The 18,520-nt window shown below is 40.1% G+C and overlaps 1 protein-coding gene across 4 annotated transcripts in view; it reads right to left on the bottom strand.

The window, feature by feature from the left end:
- acvr2ab (activin A receptor type 2Ab) overlaps positions 1-17,022 on the bottom strand; it is a 92,622-nt gene extending 75,600 nt beyond the window's left edge. Inside the window, exon 1 of one of the 4 annotated variants that reach the window (XM_034179017.1) lies at positions 16,184-17,022. In XM_034179017.1, coding sequence (XP_034034908.1) covers positions 16,184-16,238 — 55 coding nt within the window. In that variant the 5' untranslated portion in view covers positions 16,239-17,022. The remainder of the gene's footprint in view (positions 1-16,183) is intronic. The other 3 variants (XM_034179024.1, XM_034179027.1, XM_034179033.1) reach the window with 3 other exon arrangements.
- Positions 17,023-18,520: the final 1,498 nt, after the last annotated feature.

The following is an 18,520-nucleotide window of genomic DNA, read 5'->3' on the forward strand; positions in this document are numbered from 1 at the left end:
ACTCCACATTACATGGAGAATCAACACATGCGGTTTTCCACCGGTAACCTTCTGTTTATGACTTGGCCACCAGCTATAACTTTAAAAACAAAACAGGGGTTCGCGTAACACCAGCAACTTAAATTTAGGGATAATTCTGCATGTAAGAGGTTTTGTTTTTCTGATCCATAAAGAAAAGCACAGAGTGCACAAGTTTCCTGCAGCTCCTTTGTTGGGGTGATGCTTCATTAGTGTATCTCTGTTCAGTGCAGCTGCACAGCTTAACGCTACTGTTGGTAAAGCTTGTACTCCTGATGGAGTAGCACTCTGTGGTACAGAGGCGGAGGCAGACACTGAACAAAACAAGAAATCCCTGGCATCTGTTGGTGGTTTTTGCTGCCGTTGCTGTTTCTCAGACTCGCAGCTTTAACACTCATTATAACAAGTGTTACATTCTTTGTAGAGGATATAAAATGCACCTCACTGCGTTGATATTTTCAATCACTGTACTCGGCTCCAGCTCAAACTGTGCGACAAAACCGCAGGGTGTAAAAGTTCAGAGCGCATGATTAATGTTCTCACACTATACGGCCCGATGCTCTGATGCGATCTAACGGCTCACATTGTACGTTGAAAAACCACACGTTGGACTCGTGCTTCCAGAAGCAAAACATAAACAGAAGCTTTTTTTTTCTTTTTTCAAACTTTATTTACATTTTTTATTTTTACAAATGCTCTCGATGGGAGACATCAAAGTTTTAACAAAAACAAATAAACAACAAAAAAAAATACAAGACTTTCAAATGAGTTGAAGAATAATGGGGAAAAAAGAAACAGAAGCTGCTCTCCCAAAGAGATGATCACTGTTTATGCTCTCTCCAGTGTTTGCACATGCACAGTGTGAGAGACGCTTGTAGCGCTTCAGCAGCAGGATACCCTCATGACGGCCGACCAGAGTATCAAACAGGTCTGATTTTCATCCGACCATATGATTGCCGAACGGGAGGTGGTCGTGAGATGTTAAACACAGCCTGTTACTCCATGTATACTACACGATGCAGGACACGCGATTAAGCTGAAACTCGGCGCGATCCAAAAAATTCTCGCAGGAGTGAAAAATCGGCTGAAAAAGGGCCAAAACTCACACAGTGTAAGCCCAGCTTTAGGTTTACGTGCACAGAATGTTAACCACTGCCACATACACCCACCAAACTTTACACAAAACAGCTGAGGAGGCTGAGCAGAAGAAGACCTGTCAAAGTGCAAAATGCACTTCTGAAGAGTTGCTGCAATGGCGGTCAATACACTCAATATGATCATGCATGAACGGGAACACCACCCGAAGCCATCTGCTGACTTCAAGGTTACATTATTTAGAAATAAACTCTGTTAAGAACTACACAGGGAGTTTCCCAGGCGATGCAGGTTTTGACTTTAAGCATTTGACCAGTGGGACTAGGGATGGGTATTGATAAGGTTTTATCGATATCGATGCCATTATTGATTCTGCTTATTGATCCGATTCCTTATCGATTCCCTTATCGATACCTCGTGAATTTTGTACTAAAAGTAGGCTTTACAGGTTTTCTATGTATTTCCTTGAGTCTTAAAGTAAATACATATGAAATTAGTCACTGTATCCTTGATCTCTGGACATAAATAAAAATAAACAAACTGTGTTTCGCTTTGAAGTTATTAATTTAGACTGAATTCTATCGTTCTATCTTGACTTGTCAGAGAGCCGCGCAACATTTGGAGCTGTGTGAACAGAACGGAGGATGATTCTTGTTTCTTTCTCGCAGCAAGACAGGAGTTCCAGTTAGTAACTTTAATCCGCACAAACGTGAATCACAACTCATATTCAGGGATGAAAGTGGTGAAAAACAAAAAAAGCTGAAACCCAAAATTACCCCCCAACACCACCTGCACGAAAATGTTTCAATTCTAGAAGCTCTGAAATGCAATCTGGGACTATTCCAGACAATAAACTGGAGTGAGTGCTGAATCCATTTAGGTGAGAAAAAAAAAATACAACTTTCCTTATTCAAATTCATTCCAGTAGTATTCTGTTGTTACTAGGATGCAGCAGTTTTCTAGTTTGGCAGATAGTTCTGGAGGAAATCACTGAAGAAATTAACAAACTGAAAATATGGTCTGACCGAAACAAACTAACTGTCATTAAACTTAAATAAGACAGGGATGAAGTGGAGGTGTGAGAGTCACTAGGTGTTCACTTCTGTATGTATTTTTTTATTTATGTTAGTTGCTATTATATATTTTCTGTTGTGTTTCTATTCAGGTTCTTTTTGTCTCTTTCTCTAAAATTGTATATAATAATCATTAGATTATTAATATATAAGCAAAAATAAATTTAAGGAATATTACAATTTGAAAACAAATGCACCCGAACGTGATGACGGCTGCAATTGCTAAATGCTAACTTTTAACATTGAAAATGCCATAGACATGCTAACGCGTTAGCGTCGCTCCCATTTTTAAGTTATAAAATACATCTATCAACTGTTTCAGAAGACCATAACAGGTCGGTTTAACATAGAAAAAGTAAATAATACTCACAGACGTATGCTCTTTAGGGTTTTAGCGGGGGAAAATTAAGCGAAAGAAAGAAATAAACAAAGCAATTGACCGAAGCATTGCTTCAATCTGCGAACCACGCTTCGATTGGTTCAAGGTTCAAAGCAAAGCCACACTGCAGAAAAGTTGATTAAGGACCCGCTGCAGGGTCTGTAATCAATGTAGAGAAATGATCATTTTCCTGACAAACACCCGCCAAAACAACGGCCACTCTGAAAGATTGATAACAGAATCGTTAAGCACAAAGCCAAAAGGAACCGGTTCTCGATACCCATCCCTAAGTGGGACACAGAAAAAAATAAATAACTTGTCCTACAATGGTCTGTAAAATTACAAGGGCCAATGGTGTGACACCTTATTAAATAAAAATAGTGAATATGAAAAAAAAAACAACGATAGATGAGTGATCACTCCATCTATCATCCATCCATCCCTAATCGCCAAAAGAATGTCCTAAATGAGGTCTTGCCAACTCCTGGATGAACATGTCCCAATACTATTGATAACTGACATAGAGACCATTCATTGTGCACTGTATTTTATTAAATGTATTTAAGTAATATCACTAGGCTTGGGTATCGAGAACCAGTTCTTTTCGGATGTAGTTAAGAAATGATTCGATCCACTGACATCAATAGCCTTTTTGCTTAACGATTCCCTTATCGATCCTTCAGAGCAGCCGTTGTTTTTGAGGGTGTTTGTCGGGAAAATGATCATTCCTCTATGTTGATTACAGACTCTGCAGCGGGTCTGTAATCAACCACTTCTGCATCGTGAAGCTTGAAGCTTGAACCAATGAAGCAGTGCTTCGATCCGCTGGCTCGTTGGTTCTTTGATTCACTGCTGTTCAGAAGCGGCAGGTCTGCTACTTAACCCCTCTGAAAGCCATTAAAATGTCAATCGTGAGTCACTTTTGTGTTTGCACAGCTCCAAATGCTGCGCCGCTCTCTGCTGACACAGACTCCACTCGGAATTAATAACTTCAAAGCAAACTGCCACTTTAAATAAAATGCCACCTCTTTCCAAACGCTGTAATACAGACAAACTACAATCGACTAAAATGTTTTTTACCTCCCAAAATGAGACGTCCTGCATTCTTTATGAATTACATCCTGACCTGCAGCACAGCCATTTGCAAGAGCTCAGCTCAGAGTTATGGCGTGACATTCATGCCAATAATATCTAAAAGGAAATGCTTTTGGCAAAAACTACAGATTTTGTTTATTTCTATTCATGTCCAGAGTTTAAGGATCCAGTGACCAATTTCATATTTATTTACTTTAAGACTCAATAAAATGTTGTTAACATAGAAAACCTATAAAGCCTACTTTTAGTACACATAAAATTCACAAGCAGTATCGATAAGGGAATCAATAAGGAATCGGATCAATAAGTGGAATCGATAGATAAAATATTATCAATTCCCATCCCTAAATATCACTGTGTGTGACGTTACCACCTGAGCATTCTTTAATCAAATCTATGATACAAATGTACATATAACTATTTTAGTTTCAGTACATGTTGTTGTGAGCTCATGATTTGGGTGCTTAAGTACCTGATTGTCCAATATTTTTGAAAACATGCCAAAAACGCATCACCACAGGTGATAGCACCTCTATACTAAAAATTAAAAATTTCTGGGGAGAACTCCGAAATATATATATATATATATATATATCAAAGTACATGTTATTTGACCAGTAGTCTCTAAAAAGCTGTTACACTAGGCTTAAAGTAATGAAGCTTTTTGTGAAGCTACTGGCTGGAAGGCATATTCAACACTTCAATAAGCCTTCATCATGCCATCACTACTCCATGTTTGATATCATGTATTGCTTGTTAAAATTAAATAGTTCCACCAAGTTCCACCTTCCAAGAAAATAGAAATTTGGACCACTCTGAATTCAGACACCAAAAAAAAAAGTATGACTGTTGTCCAAACAGCTTTTCTATTTGTACTACACAATCAGACACGTGCTAATATCAAACACTGCTATGTTAGAGAAAAATACTCAAGCCAATTAGTAAGCCAATACCAGCTAGTTATTTTCTCCCTGCTTCATTCACTTTGCTCAGTATGGAAAGTCAAATGCTCCAGTGACAGTAACCAGCATAACCAACTAGATTACCTGACTGAATCATAATAAAAATGACTCAGCAATGGTGGAAAATTACTTATTGTCAGTGTACAGTGAGTGACCTTAAAAATCTGTGTTCCACTATCCAACCCCCACCACCAAAAAACAGGATATAATTAGTTAAAGCATATGCTAGCACTACGACGATTTAATTCCTACAAATTCCAAAGGTTATTTCTGTGACAATGACATCACCAATGCAAATAAATAAAATAAAAATGTAATTAATTATAACCAATGGTTCCCATTACTGACAAACTACAGATTTGTGGAGAGCGAGGAAGAGGAGCAGGGAGAAAAAGACGACATGCATCAACACTAAAATAATGAATCCACGGAGTTGTGTAACAGTGTTACACCGTGAATTCCTTGGTATTTTTTGTCTGTTATCAATCTGCACATGCCCAATCACAGGCAGGTAACTCCACAGACAGACAAGCAGCACTGCTAGTTCAGAGAAACTGAAATACAATGTAACACACAAAACCCAGCTGAAGAAATCCGTGTCAGGATCTGACTGACGAAACACTCCATAGAAGCTGACTCACAACACTCTTCCTGATGAGGTTGGATGCAGAGGTTTTCCCTGCACAATCAATCTTCTACTTCTTGCAAAAAATAAAAAAAAATAAAAAAGTCTTGACATCCCAACTGGTAAAAAAAAAAAAAAAAAAAAAAAAAAAAGTCACTAAGGTGATTGGTTTTTGGCTTACAAGGAGCCACAGCTGAAAACCTTCTGCAAGTCAAGTCTAACTAGTCTTCGCTGCACCGCTCATGCGGGGTGCTGGAGTGTAGCTGGCCACATGCCAGTGAGCCCGAGACACCTGCGGATAATAGAGAAGGACATCCAACAATAGTGTTGATGCTCAAGCTACCACAACATCAGCAGAGAGAACACCAGAAGAAGAGCAGAGGCTGTTACACCATCAGTCTCTGGGGTTTCATGCTTGCAGAAAAGCATCTCTGATATTTAATTAGACCCTGTAGTCTTTGCTTCAAACCAATATCAACCACGCAGTGAGAGTTTTCCTCCACCAGTTTTTATTTCATCTATATTACAATAGCCAAGTGGTATCTGTGTGCGTGTGTACATATGTGCGTGCGCGTGTATGGCTTTGATCAGGCAAAAGCCGGGGACAGCTGACATTTGCTGTTTGGTATGCTTATGTATTTTGGGTCAAGCATAAACACTGCGAAACTGAAAAGTTGAGAAGACAAATATGTTTTTTTTGTTTTTTTTTTTAGAAATGAGCGATTTTAGATAACCAGTAAAGAATGGACATGTGCTGCAATGCACCACGGGAGTTCAGGGTTTTGAAGTTTTAAATGTTATTATTATGGTTCATGTTAGTTTAACAGTGTTGTTCATGTTATTGATTTATTGTGTTTTTGTAGTTTAATTTTAGTCAGTTAAGTCTCCTGTTGCTGTTACCATGAGTGAAATGTGCAATGCTGTTTGTCAAATTAAAAGCACCTGCTTACAGCAGATTGCAGAAAAGACAAAAAGTTGAGTGTGTGGGCCATTTTGATGATGCACAAACTGTGGAGAGCTGACATTTGCTTTTTGATATGCTTATGTATTTTGGGTCAAGGAAGAACGGCGCCAAAACTGAACATCGAGAGGATTAATATTTTAGAGACGCTACATATATTAGCAAACAACACTAAACATTGGATATTGATATTTACCTTCTGGACTCACACGCCAATCCATCAGGGGGCGGTAAACCATCTATACATTAAAAGTGTGAGTACATGTGTGATGTTATTATTACGCTCAATGCATATGCTTGCACTACAGAATATAAATGTAAAAACATTAAAAATACATGGATGACACAAGAAAGTGAAAACCCATATTTCTGTTGTGGTCAGTTTAAAAATCAAATGACAAAATATAAGTAATAATAAAATAATAATTAGGGCTGAAATGATTGGTCGAGTAATTTGAATAATTCGATTACAAAAAACGTTTGAGGCAAATTCTGTGCCTCAAAGCTCCATTTAACATTGTAGTACATATGCCAGGCCTGTGTGTGGTGCTGTAACGTCCCTAGAATAAAAACAGAAGAGTAGAGCATATGCACAGGCCGTGTAACAGCTAATCAATTTAACGCTGAAAGCGTTAGCTTTCCAACGTGACACACAGAGTAAAATAAAGCCTTTTAAGAGAAAGTCGATCCACGCCGATCATCTGAAATAGTCTAACTGGACATTTAAAGCAAAGCAGTTTGTTTGTATATTTTTAAAAACACACGGTTCACTTGACGTGGGGAGAGACAGTTGCTGTCTCGCTCTGCCCGGTGTGAGGGGCTCTCAGCAGTCCCCTGAGACGGGGCAAGTCACAGCTCCGTCCCCGGCCACACTGGCAAACAGCCTCTGAAAGAAGATCCTATTAGCAAAAGTCCACTCTTTCTTCTGTGTTTTACTCAGACTCGCACTGAGTGTTTCGCTTTTTAATTTTCACTTTTTTGGGCAACACACAACGTTTCACAAACACTGTAACTTAAATAAAATAATAATAATAAAAAAAAACCCTGACTGCGAGGCTGCATGTTCAACCTCCAGCTGAAATGCTTCTGCTGAATTGCAGAGAAAGAGGGATAAAATAAATAAATAAATAAATCATGCAGGGACCCAGTCCACCAACTTAAAAAAACAAACAAAAACACCTCAAAAGTGGTTACATTTCACAAGTTGGGGAAAAAACAAAACAAAACAGAAAGCCACATCCCATCACCATTTCAGCAAAATGTCAAGACATTGGCATAGCAACATTGTGCCATTGCTTAGGGACTATTGATGTTTAAAAACGCAAAAGTACTTTTTATCCGATTACTCGATTAATTGCTAGAATTAATAGAATGCTCGATTACTAAAATAATTGATAGCTGTTCAGACAGTGTAGTGGCTCTGATATCGTATCGGTACCGCTGTTACCAAGATTGTTTGCTTCCAAGGTCTCCAGTTACCAGAAGGACTGCCCCACACTGTTCAGCATGTGTATGAATTGCAGATTATTTGTAAAGTATACATAATCGTGTGAAATACAGATTTATTATCATGGTAAATTACTTTGAAGGTAGTAACTGTGTAAATCTTGATGCCTAGCTGCAGTGAAATCAAAGAATGAGCCAGGAGAAGCATCTGTGTGTTCACATAAATAGAGCTTATAAAAGCAGACAGCCTCTAATGCACACATACGCACTGCTGGCTTGTGGTCTGCCCGAGGCAGCCTGCTGGACATGGGTGGAGCTTCAGGGAAGAAAAAAAAAAAAGCTTAGCTTTTGTCGAGTGGTGTGCCTGCTCAGACCTGAAAGTGCAATATAAATAAAGTTATTAGTGTTACTACCCTTTCATCGCACAATGAAAACACCCCCATCTTTGTGAGAGAAAAACAAACAAAACCCCCAACAACTGAAGCTACATGCTCACATCAATTTTGTTGTATTTATTTCTTTTTCAAATTGCTTTTTAATGATGCCCCACTGGGTAAAATGCCATTACTATGGTAACCAATGTGCATCAGACTGAAAATGAGGACTGCTGAATCTGATCACTTACTATATATAATGTGGACAGTCAATCACTGAAATCAGATTTTAATCAGATACACAACCAGGTCAATTTGAACACACAGACAGAACAAAGCGTCTTGTACAAGGACACACCAAGGCGCCATGAGCAAGATTCAAACCCAGGTCTACATGTTTTTCAGGCCAGTTCCTAATCTATTGAGCTACCTGCTCTACAGTACATACAACCCCTGGCAATAATTATGGAATCACCGGCCTCAGAGGATGTTCATTCAGTTGTTTAATTTTGTAGAAAAAAAAGCAGATCACAGACATGACACCAAACTAAAGTCATTTCAAATGGCAACTTTCTGGCTTTAAGAAACACTATAAGAAATCAGGAAAAATAATTGTGGCAGTCAGTAACGGTTACTTTTTTAGACCAAGCAGAGGAAAAAAATATGGACTCACTCAATTCTGAGGAATAAATTATGGAATCACCCTGTAAATTTTCATCCCCAAAACTAACACCTGCATCAAATCAGATCTGCTCGTTAGTCTGCATCTAAAAAGGAGTGAACACACCTTGGAGAGCTGTTGCACCAAGTGGACTGACATGAATCATGGCTCCAACACGAGAGGTGTCAATTGAAACAAAGGAGAGGATTATCAAATTCTTAAAAGAGGGTAAATCATCACACAATGTTGCAAAAGATGTTGGTTGTTCACAGTCAGCTGTGTCTAAACTCTGGACCAAATACAAACAACATGGGAAGGTTGTTAAAGGAAAACATACTGGTAGACCAAGGAAGACATCAAAGCATCAAGACAGAAAACTTAAAGCAATATGTCTCAAAAATTGAAAATGCACAACAAAACAAATGAGGAACGAATGGGAGGAAACTGGAGTCAACGTCTGTGACTGAACTGTAAGAAACTGCCTAAAGGAAATGGGATTTACATACAGAAAAGCTAAACGAAAGCCATCATTAACACCTAAACAGAAAAAAATAAGGTTACAATGGGCTAAGGAAAAGCAATCGTGGACTGTGGATGACTGGATGAAAGTCATATTCAGTGATGAATCTCGAATCTGCATTGGGCAAGGTGATGATGCTGGAACTTTTGTTTGGTGCCGTTCCAATGAGATTTATAAAGATGACTGCCTGAAGAGAACATGTAAATTTCCACAGTCATTGATGATATGGGGCTGCATGTCAGGTAAAGGCACTGGGGAGATGGCTGTCATTACATCATCAATAAATGCACAAGTTTACGTTGATATTTTGGACACTTTTCTTATCCCATCAATTGAAAGGATGTTTGGGGATGATGAAATCATTTTTCAAGATGATAATGCATCTTGCCATAGAGCAAAAACTGTGAAAACATTCCTTGCAAAAAGACACATAGGGTCAATGTCATGGCCTGCAAATAGTCCGGATCTTAATCCAATTGAAAATCTTTGGTGGAAGTTGAAGAAAATGGTCCATGACAAGGCTCCAACCTGCAAAGCTGATCTGGCAACAGCAATCAGAGAAAGTTGGAGCCAGATTGATGAAGAGTACTGTTTGTCACTCATTAAGTCCATGCCTCAGAGACTGCAAGCTGTTATAAAAGCCAGAGGTGGTGCAACAAAATACTAGTGATGTGTTGAGACGTTCTTTTGCTTTTCATGATTCCATAATTTTTTCCTCAGAATTGAGTAATTCCATATTTTTTTCCCCTCTGCTTGATCTAAAAAAGTAACTGTTACTGACTGCCACAATTTTTTTTCCTGATTTCTTATAGCGTTTCTTAAAGCCAGAAAGTTCCCATTTGAAATTACTTTAGTTTTGTGTCATGTCTGTGATCTGCTTTTTTTCTACAAAATTAAACAACTGAATGAACATCCTCCGAGGCCGGTGATTCCATAATTTTTGCCAGGGGTTGTACAAGTTACCTCAAAAACCAACATACCACAATTACGACAGACAGACAGATTCCCTTTTCTGACATATCATAATGCAACATAGGACTCAGTATTTCCTAAAATGTCACAAAAAATTAAGGCTTTTTGTTTTTTTTGTTGTTTTTTTTTTTGATTTTCACAGTCCAACCTCTGTGCTCTCATCAGCTGCACTCAGAGCCAATTAAAACCCACCATATCTGCGGTGTGTAGCATTTTGTTCGCAAACACTTCAGCTGTGCGGAACATTTGTTGACTACTAGATTTAAACCCAACCCCCTCTGGTGGCAGTGTAGCCCAGATTTAACTCCACGGTGTTATTTTTCATCCAATTAACAGGACAGATCATGAGTTAAAATGTATTTTGTATTTAGTCTGATGTGCAGCAGAGCTGAAACTGAATCATCTCAAATGTGCCAGTTCTGAGGGTTTGACAAAAGCAGAGCTGCACCGTCACCAGCATACTGATGTAACCTTACACCGGTGTGCACGAGGATCAATGTCTGTGTGAAACAGCGGCACTTTATCAAACGAGAGGGCAGAGCAACAATTCACGGATGCAGACGTTTACGATCCACTTTTGCCAATTCTTCAGCCAAATGATAGCCCACAGTATTTTATTGAATCCATGTTCTGTTTGAATTTTCTCTTTAGAGATTCGTTTTAAAGGCATTTTAGATCCCCAGCACGTCCCAGCTGGCTGGGTGGGGTTAAAAGCTCCAATCACGGGCACACGGTAGTGAAGTGTTAACCACAGCTCCACCGCACTCTCTCAAACTGGTGTCGGTGCAACAGTGCCCCCTACTGATAAGGATAAGTATAAACATTCAAGTGATTGCACCATCTCTTACTGGAAGTCGTTTACAAAATTCCAGAATTTGAACAGAAAAACAATATTGCTGCCACTAAGGATTACATTCATTACTGTCAATTATTTAGTAATCATTTGTCCAGAAAAGTAATTTTTTAAAACAAAAATGGGCATCACATAATCATCATCGAATTACTTATTTTAACCAACAGTTCAAAAGGTATGTCACATTTAAGCAGATGTTATTTTATTTTTTACAGGTTGTAAATTTTACCCAAAATAAATCTTGATTTATTTCAGTCTACGCTGTGTTAGAGCTGGGGCTGTAACCAGCATCAGGCATTTGATTCAAATTAGGCAACTATAACATAAGTATACAAGGAACTGCGCCACCATGTTGCCTCACCAGTTTGCGTTTATAAATAAATGCTCCTTATGGCTTCTCGCGTTTTTGGTCAGGGGTCAACCGATCCAATACAGATGTATATTTACACTGAATGTCCATGTACAAGGATAATAGGGCACGTGACTGAACCTCAGAACAGACGTCAGGGTTCTAGCTAGGATAAAATTTTAGCGTAGTGGTAATGTTGAGGGAGCAATGCGACCGAGGGTGGGTGGGTTGCGGAAGGGGGGGAAGATTTTGAAAATTCAAGCTAAAAATTGGCCATTCTAGGGGTACCCAAAGGGAAAAGCCAGGTATGACATGCCAAGTCCCTTCATCATGTGCAGAAGGCTGGGGAAGTTTGTTGATTGGGCAATCTCATTCTGGGTTTAGTACATGGCCCTCAGTGAGGCAGTCGGAGTCCATGGACATTTTTAAGTCAAGACTTAAAACCTATTTTTATTCTCTTTCTTATGAGTAGTTTTTATTTTTGTTATGATTTATTCTTTTACTTCTGTTTTTAATTAGGTATTTTATTTTTTTATTTTTATTTATTTATTTTAATTTTTTATGTTGAACTGTTCTGTGTCAGGCACCTTGAGACGGCTTTTATTGTAATTTGGTGCTTTATAAGCTGATTTACCCCCTACCACCCGCCTCATTTTGGCTTGTCAGTATCTCACCAAAAAACTGAAATTTCCCATCCAGAGGATATACAGGCTTAGAAGGGGTTAAATTGAAATTGAACATTTTACTGAGTCTTAAAGTAAATAAATATGAAATTGGTCACTGGATCCTTAAACTCTGGACATAATAAACTCTACATGGTGGATCCTTGATCTCTGGACATAAACAGAAATAAAATCTGTTAGGAAATGCTTTTGACAAAAACTTTCAGACATTATTATTAGCATGGATGTATTTCCACACCTATGAGCTGAGCTCTTGCAGCTGTGCAGGTCAGTTTTATAAAGAATGCAGGACGTCTCATTTTAGGAGGATAAAACGTTTTAGTCGATTGTAGTTTCTTGTCTGTATTGCAACGTTGGTAAGAGGTGTCATTTTATTTAAAGCGGCAATTCGTTTTGAAGTTATTAATTCCAAGCGGACTCTGTCTCAGAGAGCCACGTAGCATTTGAAGCTGTGACAACGGAACGGAGGACGATTCTCGTTTCTCGACTGCAATAAGACATGAGTCCCAGTTAGTGACTTTAATCCACACAAAAGTGACTCATGATATTTTAATGGCTTTCAGAGGGTTAAGAAGCGGACTTACCGTTTCTGAAGAGCAGCGAATCAAAGAGCCACAAGCTATTGAATCGAAGCACTGCTTCGATTGGAGTCGCGCTGCAGAAACGGTTGATTACAGATACTGTACTGAAAATAAGCATAACGGTCCAAAATTATAGCGTAACAGGCTGTAACGCAAGTTTGCGCTAGCTAGAACCCTGGACGTTTGGATGCAACTACTTGTGCCACCGTGCAAACTCCAATACCCACCGATCCTCGTGAAATTCTCACACCTACAAGACTGAGACTTTTACTCAGTGATTTCAGTTCATTTCTTCAGTGATTTCCTCCAGAAAAACTGCTGCATCCTAGTAAGAGCAGAATACTACTGGAATGAATTTGAATAAGGAAAGTTGGATTTTTTTTTTTTTCTCACCTAAATGGATGCTGCACTCACTGCAGTTTAATGTCTGGAACAGTCCCAGATTGTATTTCAGAGCTTCTAGAATTCAAACATTTTTATGCGGGTGGTGTTGGGAGGTAATTTTAGGTTACAGCTTTTTTGTTTTCCACCACTTTCATCCCTGAATATGTCAATCGTGAGTCACTTTTGTGTGGATTAAAGTCAGTAACTGGGACTCCTGTCTTGTTGCGAGAAAGAAACAAGACTCGTCCTCCGTTCTGTTTACACAGCTCCAAACGCTGCGCGGCTCGCTGCCGAGTCAAGTTACAATGATAGAGTCCAGTCAGAATTAATAACTTCAAAGCAAAACACAGTTTAAATCAATTGACACCTCTTTCCAAATGTTGGAATGCAAACAAACTGCATTCAATCAAGACATTTTTTCCTCCCAAAATGAGACTTCTGCACTGACGTATAGCAGCAGGCTGAGCTCAGCTCAGAGGTATGGAGAGACATTCATGCCAAAATGTCTGAAAGGATCCATGCTTTTGACAGAAACTACAGATTTTGTTTATTTTTAATTTAGAGATCAAGGATCCAGTGACCAATTTCTTAATTATTTACTTTAACAATCAATAAAATGTTGACATGAAAAACCTGTAAAACCATACTTTTAGTACACAGAAAATTCACAAGAGGTATTGATGAGGGAATCGATAAGGAACTGGATCGATACAATCTTATCAATACCCATCCCTACTCACAGACTAATTCCGCTTTCAGCATCAATTAAAGTAACTGAAACAGAAAATGTGCAAACCTACAAAACCAACAAAAACGCTTTAAGTTTGAGGAACAGGTTTGGAATATTTGTTAGACACAAATGAATCAGGGTGCTGCCAGAGCTCTGGACCCCGGGCAATCATCCTGGCTATTCTTTGGGCACGTCAGTTTGCATACTCAGACTGCAACCAACCAACACTTGCTAGACCTCTATGGCAAACAGTTACCATCTGAAACATCTCATACAATGCAAAACTGGTATTCCACCACTGAACTAGAGCACAGCGCTCGTACAGCGCAAACCTCAGCCAACGCTAGTTTCCAATTCCACAAATTTATACCTTGGAAAAAACTTTCAAAGTCAAACTCCTGTTACAATTGGCATTTCATAAGCTAAAACAGAACACAAAATATAGATCAAAAGGGCTTTTCAATGTTAAGTTAAAATGTCCACAAAATCCACAATCCGGATCAGATTCAGATCAAACGTTGTCAGTCGATAGTGAGTGCCAGTCTGAGCCTCACTTTCAAATATGAGAGTGACTGGGGTATGTTTGTTTAAGATATAACGTAAAATATACATTAAATGGGGATTTCAATGTTAATTTTAAATGGCCACAAAATCTGTAATCTGGATCAGATGTGGTGTCCCAGATGATCTTCTGCCCTGGATACCCCCCCCCCCCCCCCACACACACACACACACCCATCTTTCTTCCAACCTACTGCAAAGCATGTCTACTGCAGTATTACCACTCTTTTCATCCCACCCAGATTTATATATGGCTGACAGAGTGGAAAACAACATTGATATTCTATGTCTCAATGATGTGGTCTTGCCCTGGACGGACTGTAGGCCATTTGATGAAAAGTCTGTTCCCATCTGACCTTCCAGGGTTAGGGTCGGGATCAAGGTTAGGGGTAGGGGGAGATATAATGTTACACCAGATCAAACTTTGTCAGCTGATAAAGGATACCATCCTATATAACGCTCTCAATTATGAAAGAAAAGTGATCTTTGTTGACAGAGTTATGAATTTTTGAAAATTCATTCAACGTTAAAGGATGGGATTTTTCCAATTTTCCATGATTTTTCTTGACTTAGACCTTGAAAATTGAATCAGTTCTTACCTATCATGATATGAATCCTCTGTAATAACTTCATAACAATATATTAAAAATTGTGGGCTCCAGGCTGTTCACAAACAAACAACTTTATTGGCAGAGGTAATGACAGCTGCCAGTGAGCTGATATGGGCTACTAATACAGTCAGACCGCCTCTGAAGACCTGTTCTTACTTTCCCAGGTATGGATCACGGAAGGTCATGGGTTGTAAATTGACAAATAGGCTAATGACGATCAGGTTCCCACAAGTGTGATATAGTACAAACCACACTAAAACCATGCGATGGGAAAAAAACCATAGTACAACTTTAGCACAACCAGAAAACCTCCCACTGATGTCACAGTGGATACGATTGATATTGGCTTCGACGACGATACGATGATGAATGGCGATGGATAAAAGTAATTTTCTTACATGTTGAAAATTCCACTATGGTTAAAACAAGGGCACAGCACAACAAAAGAATATCCCAGTTCATTCTCAGACACACTAAGCCGGTTTTCCAAGGTATAGCCATGGCTTCAATCAGTGAACATCTGGCTCACACATCTGAATGTGAAAATGAGGCTTTATCCTAACGAAGTGCCTACAGGTATGTACATCTGTATCTTCTGCAGGACTGCTAAAGATATGGACCGAGGTTCACTGATGATACGGACAATGTATCGATGGGTTTTGAAGCCTTGCCAGACCTTTAGCCGCATATGGTACAGGTACGGACATATTTGCACATTCTGATTGGTCGGTAAGACACCCTCCGTATCTTTAGAACGGTCTCTCAAGATACGGATCCGTAGCCACGGCCTTATCCTAATCTTCAATTGGGCACACAGGTGGACAGGTACCTGCATAAATGAGCACATAAACCAGAACTTGTAAGGTCATATAGCCAGACAGGAACCATCAGAATCCAGACACATGAATTCCATAACTTTGGAATTTGTTTTCGGCGGAAAAACATCTGATTTTCAGACTAAACTACTAATCTGTAAGGAAACACAGTCATTAAACATGCAAACAATGTGCAGTCAAATTATATCTGTTTTTTTGCATGTAAATCCTGCTTTGGAGTCCCACAAGGACCCATCCAGGGTCCACTGCAATTCAAAGTCACCCATCCATCCACACAGACAGTGCAAATGAGGTGCAACGACATAATGGGATCCCACCCGCAATTCCCACAAGGTTGTACTGCATTTTTCCACAGGCACAAACATCTGTTGCATTCTGCAAACGCGTGCATCCATCCACGGATTCCACACCCACCTGAAGAGCAGGAGATGAGGAAAACGGCGAAGGCCAGTTTGGTGGCGTCTCCCATTTTCCATCCGAGTCCGCTCCACTGAATAGGAATTAAAAAAAAATAATAAAATAAAACCCTGTGGGAAAAAGTGAGACCAAACAGATGAAGAGTTAAACGCGTGGCCGCTCCACGGAGCACCGTGTCTGCAAAAAGGGCATTTTCAGGAGCCAAAAGATCCCGGCTGGTGCGAGCCACAACGAGTCCCAAACAGATGAGTATTCCCAGGATCACAGAGCAGGGGGCATGTCTGCTTTAAAGCTCGGTTTGTGGTGGACCTGCTCGGTGTGCAGCACCGCTGTGAGTGTCTTCGGAGCAGCGGAGCCACAGCCGGCGGGGGCGAACATCCATCGGACTGCAAATCAAGCGCACTCCGCTCCCCCAGTCAACTTCTCCCGGCGGCCACAAAACAACATGCCGTAAAAAAAATAACACGCTTAGATATGCATTCCGCCGCTGCCCCCCTCCGTGAAAACGGCGGCTTTTCGTGCCGTTATATTCCGAGTGGAAGCCTGGCTGGCTCCGGTCCGTCCGCTCCGGTAACGGGAGGTCCCCCCACTTTTTCTCTCTCCTCCACAACGCAGCTCACCGGCGGCGTAAGCACTTTAACGACGACGTCCGAACGGTAAGAGGCGCAGACGACGGGGGCTGACAGTACCGTTAATCCGCGTCGTTCAGTACGAGCTGCTCTTCTGCAGCTCCGCTCGGGACAATTTCAAGATGGCGTCACTGTACCGCAACAAGCGAGCGACAACGACCCGGAGCAGCGCGCGACGGAGCCCTTCAAAATAAAATCCACACTCAGCAGCGGGGCTCAACTTGAAACATTTTTAATTTAATCATATGTACAACCCCTGGCAAAAATTATGCAATCACCGGCCTCGGAGGATGTTCATTCAGTTGTTTAATTTTGTAGAAAAAAAGCAGATCACAGACATGACACAAAACTAAAGTCATCTCAAATGGCAACTTTCTGGCTTTAAGAAACACTATAAGAAATCAGGAAAAAAAATTGTGGCAGTCAGCAACGGTTACTTTTTTAGACCAAGCAGAGGGAAAAAATATGGAATCACTCAATTCTGAGGAAAAAATTATGGAATCATGAAAAACAAAAGAACGCTCCAACACATCACTAGTATTTTGTTGCACCACCTCTGGCTTTTATAACAGCTTGCAGTCTCTGAGGCATGGACTTAATAAGTGACAAACAGTACTCTTCATCAATCTGGCTCCAACTTTCTCTGATTGCTGTTGCCAGATCAGCTTTGCAGGTTGGAGCCTTGTCATGGACCATTTTCTTCAACTTCCACCAAAGATTTTCAATTGGATTAAGATCCGGACTATTTGCAGGCCATGACATTGACCCTATGTGTCTTTTTGCAAGGAATGTTTTCACAGTTTTTGCTCTATGGCAAGATGCATTATCATCTTGAGAAATGATTTCAAATCAAATCAATGTTATTTATATAGCACCAAATCACAACAAACAGCTGCCCCAAGGCGCTTTATATTGTAAGGCAAGGCCGTACAATAATTACGAAAAACCCCAACGGTCAAAACGACCCCCTGTGAGCAAGCACTTGGCGACAGTGGGAAGGAAAAACTCCCTTTTAACAGGAAGAAACCTCCAGCAGAACCAGGCTCAGGGAGGGGCAGTCTTCTGCTGGGACTGGTTGGGGCTGAGGGAGAGAATCAGGAAAAAGACATGCTGTGGAGGGGAGCAGAGATCAATCACTAATGATTAAATGCAGAGTGGTGCATACAGAGCAAAAAGAGAAAGAAACACTCAGTGCATCATGGGAACCCCCCAGCATTCTAAGTCTATAGCAGCATAACTAAGGGATGGTTCAGGGTCACCATTTCATCATCCCCAAACATCCTTTCAATTGATGGGATAAGAAAAGTGTCCAAAATATCAACGTAAACTTGTGCATTTATTGATGATGTAATGACAGCCATCTCCCCAGTGCCTTTACCTGACATGCAGCCCCATATCATCAATGACTGTGGAAATTTACATGTTCTCTTCAGGCAGTCATCTTTATAAATCTCATTGGAACGGCACCAAACAAAAGTTCCAGCATCATCACCTTGCCCAATGCAGATTCGAGATTCATCACTGAATATGACTTTCATCCAGTCATCCACAGTCCACAAATGCTTTTCCTTAACCCATTGTAACCTTGTTTTTTTCTGTTTAGGTGTTAATGATGGCTTTTGTTTAGCTTTTCTGTATGTAAATCCCATTTCCTTTAGGCGGTTTCTTACAGTTCAGTCACAGACGTTGACTCCAGTTTCCTCCC

Source organism: Thalassophryne amazonica, chromosome 1 (assembly GCF_902500255.1).
Source record: "Thalassophryne amazonica chromosome 1, fThaAma1.1, whole genome shotgun sequence".
Classification (NCBI taxonomy): Eukaryota; Metazoa; Chordata; class Actinopteri; order Batrachoidiformes; family Batrachoididae; genus Thalassophryne; species Thalassophryne amazonica.